At 42.1% G+C, this 10818-nt stretch overlaps 2 protein-coding genes across 3 annotated transcripts in view; both read right to left on the bottom strand.

The window, feature by feature from the left end:
* The window catches only part of LOC103479442 (potassium/sodium hyperpolarization-activated cyclic nucleotide-gated channel 2), a 38328-nt gene extending 36316 nt beyond the window's left edge, over nucleotides 1-2012 (bottom strand). For both annotated transcript variants that reach the window (XM_008433859.2, XM_008433858.2), the window contains exon 1: nucleotides 779-2012. In XM_008433859.2, the coding sequence (XP_008432081.1) occupies nucleotides 779-1965 (1187 nt within the window). In that variant the 5' untranslated portion in view covers nucleotides 1966-2012. The remainder of the gene's footprint in view (nucleotides 1-778) is intronic.
* Nucleotides 2013-5590: 3578 nt separating this feature from the next.
* Nucleotides 5591-10290, bottom strand: rnf126 (ring finger protein 126). The gene is made up of 9 exons (XM_008433880.1): nucleotides 10240-10290; nucleotides 9864-9922; nucleotides 9722-9785; nucleotides 9404-9642; nucleotides 8190-8258; nucleotides 8035-8104; nucleotides 7675-7768; nucleotides 7360-7475; nucleotides 5591-6767 (listed from the first exon to the last, which is right to left on the bottom strand). The coding sequence occupies exons 1-9, from the start codon at nucleotides 10288-10290 to the stop codon at nucleotides 6612-6614; spliced, it is 918 nt and encodes a 305-aa protein (XP_008432102.1). The 3' UTR covers nucleotides 5591-6611.
* Between the last annotated feature and the right edge of the window lie 528 nt (nucleotides 10291-10818).

Genomic DNA, 10818 nt, shown 5'->3' on the forward strand with positions numbered 1-10818 from the left:
AATAATATTTGAATAACGAAATAGCCGCTGTTTCTCTAGACGGGCTTATCCGCATGTCAAACAGGGCGCATCCATCGATAAATGGCAGGATCCCGGAGTCATTCGGGCGGATCTGTCTCCAGCGAGCACGCTTGGGTTTTTTTTTTTTTTTTTTTTTTTTCGCACACTTGGCTCAAGGTGACATTCCGTTACGGGGTGCATCGCGTACACACATGCATGCACTCCCATCTAGCCTACATCCTGTCAGCACGGCTCCTGTCGCAGAGCCGATGTTACCGCGATCATTAGCCTTCTTGTTGTAATAAAGACATTTTTTTTTTTTTTTTTTTTTTTTTTGCGTGATGAGCAATAAATCTCGTCGGAGCGCTGCCTTCTTTGATGAATGTGAGCGTCGTGCTGTTGTGAAAAGTCGAGATGTAATAGCAGGCCTGGCTTGCGAGAGCACCCCAGACGAGCTATTGTTCCGACTGCAACAGGATTTGTTTACAACCTTGAGAGGACACTCTTCGTTAAAGTGCCTGACAACAGGTTGTTTGGTGGGGTGGGGATGGGGGGAACGGGGTAGGGGGGATGGGGATGGGGATGGGGTGTCGACGGCATCTCTTTGGTAAATTGTATGCAGATACGTTTGAAATGACACATCAGCCGCAGGTAGCGCTGGACGGTAACAATGCTTGTGTTTCCTGCGCTTCCACTACACTCAGGTGTAAAGTAAGTTGGAGATGAGGACCTTTGCGGGCCTCTAATCACTTCAACCAATGGCAGCCCCGTCTCTTACCTGAAATCGCTATAAGGGTGGATAATCCAGTTTCCAGCTGATTTTACCCTCTCCTGCTCCTTCTCGACTGCTTTCTGACTGCCATACATGCGCAGGGAGAATTTGTTAACTCCAGGCTGCAGCATGCTACTGAACTGCCGCTGCATGAAGCTGGCTTGGCTGCCCCGAGGTTCCGCATCCTCGGCGGGCACAATCGGCGGTCCATCCTCCTGTTTCTGGAAAGTTACAGAGTTCCTCGGCTGCTGGGTCTGAGTCTGGGTCGAGCTGTGCAGCGAGGAGGAGGCTTTCCGGCTCGGCGCGTTGGAGAAGGACACCTTGGAGTCCTTTTTCTCAGGCACACCGCTGGACACGGGGGTGGCGCCCGGGTTGGCGCTCTCCCCTCCTTGCCCTCCGGTTAGAGACCCGCCCGGCGTGATCGAGCCGTCCATACTGGCGGTGGTCGAGTTACAGGCTCCCCGCTTGGCAGCGCCTCCGTCCTCGGCTCTCCCCGATCCCGCTGTCTGCTTCTCCTGCTTGGGGATTATTGAGCGCAGGCTCCCGGTACCCGAGTCCCTTCTGCATTCTCCGTTTTTGTTGCATTTCATGCTGGATGCTGGAGCGACGCCGCTGCGACCATCACCCGCTGTCGCGTTGGAAACCTCTACCCCGACCGCAGATTCCGACGCCTCCGCCCCAGACGCTCCGCAGGTCTCGCCGCGTTGGGCAGCATCGCCCGGACAGGGTGTCTCGGTCGCTCTGGAGGCAGCAGTGGGCCGTGAGGCGAAGGGAACGTCCTCTGTGTGCGTAAGGCAGAGCTCCTTGTTGGAGTTTCTCCTGGAAGCCGAGGACGCGGCTCCCCCTCCTGGCGTAAAGTTCTTCATCCTGATACTGCCGCCGCCTCCTCCTCCTCCTCCTCCACCTCCGCTGCTGCCGCTCCCCCCGGCTCGGCGCAGCCGCGGATGCTGAAACCTGGACTCCTCTTCTCCGTCCTCCGTCTCATCCATCACGACGTCGCTGGTCAATCCGGGCTGGCTACCGTTGGCTGCGCCGGGGTTCAAGAAATTCTGCCCACTGGGGCTTCTGGAGCATTTGGATGGGGCTGCCTGGGGTGCGCTGATGTGGCTGCACCCGCTGCCGCCCACCGCCTTCTTTTTCATGGTGGCAGCGGACGCCGGTGAGACCTCATTCCTGTCCATGACATTGAGCATATCGAGTTTTGCCTCCAATTATCTTTGAGAAAGGCCAGCCAGCGACGGGTGGGGTGGGGGGGGGGGGGGGGATGCAGAAGAAAAGGGACAGTGGGCGAAAGAAGGGACAAAGAGAGGGAGGGGTGGACGTGACTTTTTTTTTTAACTATTGCACTTCTCCCCTCAGTCACCTGTCACAAAGCACCATTCTAAACGAGGCGTTTACCGAAATCTAAACTAATTAGAACTATGGGTAAATCATGCACAGATCACCGAACTTAAAGGAGGTTTTCAGCTCACGCCTGTCACGACTTTCAGGTTGAGCGCGATCAAACCTGAAAGAATCACCTGAATACATTCCAACGTATAACCAGCTAACAAAAAACCCGCTGAATCACCACGTGTTAATAAACGTTCGCATTAACTCGTTTTTTTTGTTGTTTTTTTTTTTTACAGTCCTTTTTGACAATGACTATTTCCTTTGGTCAATGGTACCCCAGGCACGTGTTTAGCGCCCTCTATCGGCTACACAAAATCTATTCTGACCCAAAGCAGATGGTCACAAGCGGAAGCGTAAGGAGAAGGTCAAATCATTTAGGGTTTATCCTGACCAGAAATCCGATCAATTAAAGCAAAACTTGCATCTGTATTTGTAAATTATTCCTGCAGTTCATTACTGACGTTGACTCAGGATACGGATCAAGCCATTGAACTTAATGCTGGGCTTTTGTCAGCCACATTAGGTTTTTCTTTTTTTTAGTTGGGACATGTCGCAGTGGCAATTGCTGAGCACCCGAATGTGCATTAAGGCACACTCTACTGAAAATGGTGCTTACAAGATTTGTCCCTATCAACTACATAGCCTTGCAAAGTCTTTCCCCCATTTTGTCCTGTTACAGCAACAAACTCCAATATTTTTAAATAAAATTTCATGAAGTATTGGAAGGAGAAACATTCCTTTTTTTTCCCAAAAGAAATTCTGCAAAGTATTGTATGCATTCATGTCATCCTCACTTTACTCTTTCCCCCTCAAAATAAAATCTAGCGAAGCAAAAAGCCACCTGACACGTAAATAAGAGTCCATCTGATTTCATCTGTTTGACTCCAGCGGTTCTGCCAACGTCTCRGAGGTTTGTTGGAGAACATCGGCAAACAGACAGCATCATCAAGACAAAAACTACTATTTACACACTGCAGAATCTGACCTTATGGAAGAGTGATGAGAAGGAATCTGATGCAGAAAGCAACCGCAACAGACCCAAACCGCTGTTTGTCATATGACATGTTGGGTCAGAGCAACACCTACATGCAAAATGCTTTATATGACAGAACAATAACACGGCATGAATGTTCCTAAACATGATGATTTATTAATCCCAAAGGGGAGTTAAATGATTCTGCAAGTCAAACTACAAAGAGTCGTTTTAGATTGTGATGGYTGAGGTTGGGGCTRATTCGTTGGAGTCTGTAATGCTGCAGATCTGTAAGCATCCTTTTACTGAAGACACTCTGTTGTTGCATCACAGCATTGTGAAGAGGATGTTCAGGGTTCCCTGTCWTGTTCTTCATTTTATGAAGAGTCCTTCATCGATCTGCAGAGGTTGCAGAGCAGCAGTCCTCACAACAGACCCAACTCTCTTTATCAGCTTTTTGTTAGTCACTGGCTCTGATGCTGCCACCTTTCACTTCACAGTTATCAACTACTTAAAGCTGGCCAATCACATAAAATCCCAATAAATTACATCTGGTGAGTTTATTGTGACAAACTCAAATATTCTAGTTATTTAATGAATATTGTATGCATTTATTTCCATTTTCAGTTCAGCAGAGCAGTTTCCAAACATACGAATGTTGAATCTCCTCGTTGTCAATTACAAATGATCTACCTGAAAACAGATTTACCTTGTGACAGGTGAGTTATAAATTAGAAAAGCAGTAGTTGAGTGAACCTTTCCTTACCTCACTATAAAAACGTATCAAGATGGTTTTACAGTAGCRTGAGCAGGATCTCCTCTCCCACATCTTGAAAGCACGTGTGCCAAAAGCCAAAGCCATGAGGAACCACAGTGCACCGTTCTTACACATCTAGGCCATGATAATCGAGTGGTCTCRCAGAGTGGAGATAAAGCRTTTAGCCTGTTTTCTCTGATCTAGTTTTGATCCACTCTAATTTTGGACCCAGATTTGGTTCTAGAGACTTTAGAAAAMCTGTTGTGGTGACAAACACCGGCACATAACACTCGTGAAGAAAAAATACTGCCAAAGCCAGTAAGCAGATTTGCAAAAGWGCATTCTCTRCTTCATATTTMAGTTTTTTAATTTAATTTATTTTTTTAATCTGTGCTGGGAAGTTATGAGCTTCATCTCCGTTCATTTTTTTGTTTGTTTGTTTATTTGTTTTTGCCCACCTCCTGCTTCTCTTTGCCTAATTAGTCARTAGCATGTTGCTGCACTGGGATTTRTTGTATTGCCTAGTTACCTAAAGTTACACTAACTCTCATAGTTAACAACAAATGACTGAAAGAGATAGCCAAAGACCGATGACAGAATAAAGCAAACAGGTGGAGYTGCTGGCCTAGAAACATGTTGCTTTGGTACACAGGTGGAGACACATTCTAATACGGTTCATTCATTGATCATAGTGAAGTATGTTCTCCTAAATAAGGAAGATGAAGTGATGACCTTGTTGGTGTGACACAAATGTCCCGAAAACAAAGAAGAAGAAGGGAATAGACTTCTACATTAAAGTTTTTAAATCGCAGTTGTACAACTCACTGAACTTCCCTTTAACTACTCAATACTTCCCAATACTTCTCTCTGTCATGGCCGTGTAAACAAGTCACCAAATCCAACCAAACAGCTTTTTGCCACTGAACAATGTGCCAACGCCTCGTCTAGCTGCACTTTGAAAGCTTCAGCAATAAAATGCAATTACTTATACCTGGTAATTTAAAACGCAAAACTCCTCACAGGTTGATCTGGTGACTCATCCTCCGCCTGGATGTTAATCCAACCCTAAGTTCTCAGCCTTAGTCTGAGCGCCTATTATGTATTTTCAAATAGATGGTCTCCATCAAGCAGTTCACTAATGTTCTCCAACCATCCTTGGTGGAGTGCTTTTTACTAATTTGCTTTGAACTTGTGTGTCATTTTCATTCCACTTTAGTCACTTAAATTCAATTAAAAAAATAAAAACTAAATACTTTGATCCCAAAGGGAAATTAAATGTTGTTCGAAGTCATTAATTCAAAACTATTGAAAGAATTACATTAGATAGTGGTGTCTGTAGGCAGGAAATATCTCCTGTAGAGGTCTGCATTAATGCATGGCTTTATGTTAGTCTATTATATGCGATTCCTACTAAATATATTGATGTTTGTGGTTATGAAAATACAAACATACAGGACAAGAAATGAACACCTTAGGAATGCCGTGTTAATGTAATTCTGGATGAGTAAGCCAAATGGAGAAAAAAAGACTGAGTATATATATATATATATATATATATATATAAATGAATTTGAAGTTTTTTAAAACATCTCTCTAAATGAGGCAACACTGTTTGAACATCAAAATTAGTACAATTTAATCTTCTCTGATGTCAGTAACATTATTTAATCGTGCATCAAAAATGGGGAGTCTGGAATTGGTTGTTTTTAGGACTTTATTGTGACTGTACAAAAATTCAGCAAATAAAATAACACTTATTTTGTGAAATTCATTTGGCCAGTTCCATAGAGGTAAAATAATCCCATGCCATTTGCTTTTTCTTCTTCTTAATAACTAACATTGCGTACGTTGTGTTTCAGTGAATGCACAAGTTTGTAAAGTTTTTTTTCCCCACTACAAAAATAAAAGTTGTGTCCACTGCTAAGCTGCAACCATCCCTACCGTCAAGATATAGCAAACACATGAGTGAGCTCTTCTCAAATGGACCGTAATAAAAGAAAATGGGGGGGAAAAAAACATCCTGCATAATTAATTTTATGGGACTTTTTTTTTTTCCGTCTTTTCTGTACAGTAAATTTATCCAGATTCACATTCTCACCCTCAGACAGAATCCTGTGCAAAATAAAGAAGCAAATAAATTAAAATCAGACACATGACCTCATTTTCCCCAAAGAGGCTTGGGTTGCTTGATCAATTAGATGCAAGTGTTTGACATGTTTTTTGTTTTTTTTTTCCAGAGGATTTCCAATCTAAAAGAGTCAGTCCACTACCACTGGCAATATTTTGTTTTAAAAAGAGCATTTTGTTGATAGTTTTTTCTTTCTTTAGTTTTAAAATGTGTACCCGCCATATGACGAGGACATTTCCCACCCCAAAAAAACCACAAAACAAAACAAAACAAAACAAAAAAAAACCCAGTCCACTCTGGTTCTATACTGCTTCTGATCAGGTCACAATCCCACCACTAATTTATTTCACATTCCTCTTTCACTCCTCATACACTTAGTAACAATAGCAGCAGGGGTTGGACCCAGCGTCTGTTCGGCACAGAGGGGTGGAATGAAGACTGAAAGTCAAAGTTCTTGTCCCCGAGAATTGAGACATAAAACTGTTGTGGTCTCAGCTGCAGAGAGGAGCTGGAGGGTCTCAGCGGGGTGCAGTGCCGTTAGATGTGAAGGAGGACATTGGGAGGGAGACGGGTGGGGGCTGGGGGAAGCCTATGAGTTGCTCCCTGCATTTTCGTTGCTAGGTGAGCTTGGAGAGGAAGAGGACGAGGAGGAAGGTGGAGAGAAGTTGATTCCTGATAACACCGGTGGGTCTGTGGCCGTGTTCTGACCGCTAAGACTCTTCCTGCACACGGGACACGTGTCATGCTGAAAGAGAAAAGGACCGAAAGTGTTAATCAACATAACGTATCCATTTACAGTGCTGTGAAAAGGCTTTTGCCTCCTTCTGTTTTTGGTCTTTTTGATTTAATGTTTCAAGCCATCAAATAAATAAGAAACCAAGATTACCAGAGTAAATGCTTAACTCATGACTTATTTATTAAAAGAGCTAAAAAAGATCTGAACCAATTTGCCCTAATGTGAAAAAAGTATTTACCTACTTAATCTAAAAAAGAAAATCTTTTTGCCAGCCTATGCGGCATCAACTAGAATCAAGCCTTTGTGATAACATGGAACGATTCTTTAACTTTCCACTGTGGACGATTTTTCATTGCAGAATTGCTCCAATTCATCCACAGCGGGAGGTTTTGAGTTTCGTTTGGAATTCGATCAAAACCAGACGCATCACAAATATTTTCTAAATACATACAAGCCATGTATTAACGTGTTACTGCATGGGCTCTTTAATAAATAACTTCAGCCTAAATGGACACAGATACTCTGATTGTTGTAACTAGTAATAATCAACCACAGTAAGATTTGAAATTAAGTTAAAGGCAGCGCTATTAAATATCCATACCTGCTCCAGCCATGGAACTATACAATCATTGTGAAACAAATGATTGCACGGTAGTTGCCTAACACTCTCGTCAACACTGTAGTCTTCTTTGCAGACAGGACACTCTAACCCAGCACCTGGACAAACACAAAGCCACATACCATCTGTCTGTGTATGTTTGCAACGCAGAGTCACAGAGAAAAGCTGCAAAGAAAAACAGCAGTCAGACCGATTCTGTGCATTCAGGGTAACAGTGTGTTGAGCTTTGCTGCACGTCACTAAATTAAAGCTTCTCTTGAGTTCAAACAGCAACACCATGGCATAAAAAGAACTTACCAACGTGTTCTTGTGTAATGGAAATGGTGGGTAAACTTTTTATTCTTTCTTTGTCAGCTGGCGGAGGACCGGTGTTTTCAAACTGGTTTAATAACTGCAAAGCAAAAAAAAAAAAACAGAAACATTTTCACAGTTACAGATCGTTTCGGAGGAAAAATTAGCATGAAAACATGTTTTGCTTTAGTACGTGACAAATGCACGGATGGAATTTTTAACAGATGCTATAAACAAATAAACTGCTTCCTTGTGGGTGCTTTTAGTAGTTAGCTAAATAATCTGCACTGTAAAATTGTCCACTGAATATTTGAAATCTAAACTATTTTTATCTGCAGTCAGAAGAATGAGTAGATAATATTAGACCTGTGTAATGATAGCATCCAGTCCATTAGCCCCCCAGGCATAGTCCATTGGATTGGAATGTAGCATACCCCTGCAAAACAACAATACAGTCCTGTAAAAACTGTACAATAACGCGTGCTTATTATCAATCACACAAATGACTTCTTGAACCCTACCATGGTCCCATCCCGGTGTTTGGCATGGCTGCAGGTGCTATGATTCCATTAACGAGCTGCTGGATGATTCTGCTCAAAGAGAAGACGGATAGCATTCATTTATTTATCATCACACTCTTGATAACATCTAATGGCAGTGTGAGTGTCCAGAGTTACTTCCTTTTGAACCATTTACTGGCAATTCACAGCATACAAAGAATGAAAAAAATGTACACCAGTCTGTGTGTTTCTTAAAGCTATGGTCTATCTAAAAACTAGCAGAAAGTATCTGCTTATTCTATGCAGTGTTTTGCTAAATATTCATACCTCTGAAGTTTTGCGGAGACTGTTAAATTACGACCATACATTTCAATGTATTTTAAGTGATAGACCAGCGGAAAGTAGTGCAAAATTGTGAAGTGGAAGGCTATTCAAAATATTTCACAAATCAAAATCAGGAAAGTATGGCAAACATCTATATTTAGCCCCTATTACCCAAATACTACTACTTAAAAATGAATGCAACTCACTGCCTTTATTTGTATAAAACAATGTAACCTACTGCCTTTATTTGTATAAAACAATGTAACCTGTCTCTTATTTCCCTGACTGTGTGTAGGTCTATCATATATAGTCCCAATTAAATACACTGAAGTTTGTAGTAGTGACAAGAAAAAACGTTACTACTACAATTTACTGTGTGCAATAAAAAAAATGTTTGTACAAGAACAGACAGTTTTAATCTAGACCGCTGTTTTCAAACACAAATGGGACTTTTTTATTTTCTGAAATAACCATAGCAGGCCAGATTAACCGAAATCATCAAGTCGAAAGAATGTTGTTGTTCTAAGTTAAACCCACACTCCAACCCCCAAATTTTGTCATTTTCTTTGTCCGCTCAACAATAAACTACAGGTGCAATATTTTAGTGAAACAAGTTACGCTGTCATTTCTAGGGGGAAAGGGATCTGCAAAATGCTGTAGATCCAAGACATAAAAAGAGTCTGCTCTCAGAAACAAGAACAAGAGTTGCATTATTCTTCCTCTGGAAAGGTTTGCTACGTTATGTCAAGTTTACTAAAAATCAGATTTTGGATGCAACCCAGGTGTGCTTTTGAATAAAAGTCGCTTGGGAGTTGTGATCTGGTTTACTACTAGAATGAAAGCAAAAAGATGAACATTAAAGATGAATACTCGTGTTGAAAATTTTAAAATTTAAATTTAAAATGTCTCACCCCTCCAAAGTGGGCACTCCTTCGTGCCGCGAACCCTGCCGGCGTGGCACGTGTCGCCCCCGCGGCTGCCGCGCACTGTATCGCTGCCGTGAAGCCATTTCCCTTTCTCGCCTGTTCTCCGCCTCCCGGTTGTCCTCTGTGGATAATCTCGATCGAATGTCAAAGTTTTCGTCGAAAATCCCAAGGGCGAATGGGCCGTACCCCGATGGAAATGTGAATAAATGATGTTGATCCATGTTCTGTTATCACACAATTAAAAGAGTCAGGTCAGTGTGCAACGACGTGTTCTCCTGGTACTGGGTTGACTGTCGTACTGACCTCAAAGCTGGAGCGATTCTGATCGCTGGCAGAGGACGTGGACGCACACCCATTTTCAGAACTGCTAGAAAACACAGAAACTAAGACTCAGACATTTAGAGATCGAACTGACATGGTTCCTAAGATAAATACAAATCCTTGCCTTGCTTCTTCAGGTAGTTCCTCAATGAAACCAGACTCACAGCGTGGGCATGTGTAGTCCTACAAATAAGAATCAGAAAACTGAATCTATTGCCAAGCATTCTTGCACAAGCTAGTAATGTTTCTAGACAGTCGAGATCATATTGAAAAGCTGACATGATGGTGATTTTTGCCCGTTAATAAACACCTACAAATAAAAATCTAAATGTCTTTCGTGGTACGTTTCTACCTGCCTGGCACATGTTCTGTGCAAAATAAAATAAAGCCTGGAGAGACGGGATGGAGAGCATCAACGTACATCATTTTTTGGTCTTGCAGAGATTCTCAATTAGATGTTGGCCTGGATTTGACTAGATCATTCGAACACTTGAATATGCCTGGATCTGAACCAGGCAGATCCAGGCATATTCAGTAGAGTATTCAGGCATACTCTACTGAATACAAGAATCCCCACAACATGATGCTGCCAGCACTGTTTTACTATAAACATGTTGTGCTCAGGGTGATGGGCCATGCTCTTTTTTTTATTATTATTTTAACCAGCGCTCCACAAGCTGCCCGATGCTAGGAATATTATTTTACAAAGAAAGAAAATCTGTTTCTTTCCACTTGACAATTGTCCATTACTTTGTGTTGGCCCATCACTTAAAATTCCAATAAAATACACTTAAGTATTTAGTTGTGATGTGACAAAATAATAATAAGAAGAAGAAACATGAAAAAAGGAAACACTTTTAGGGATGTGAATACTTTTGTAAGGCACTGCAGACAAATCTAAACGGTTTGATTTCCTAACAAAGAGCCGAATGGCAGGCTGATTAGAAAGTAAATGTTACTGTAACATTCAAGAAGCTTCCAATGAATAGCCTGACAACAAACAGCTGGGGCAAGCTGCTGGAACAACAACAATAATGACTGAATAATAATACACTGTACATATACATATTATATATATA

The sequence above is a fragment of the Poecilia reticulata genome, linkage group LG17 (genome assembly GCF_000633615.1).
Source record: "Poecilia reticulata strain Guanapo linkage group LG17, Guppy_female_1.0+MT, whole genome shotgun sequence".
NCBI lineage: Eukaryota > Metazoa > Chordata > Actinopteri > Cyprinodontiformes > Poeciliidae > Poecilia > Poecilia reticulata.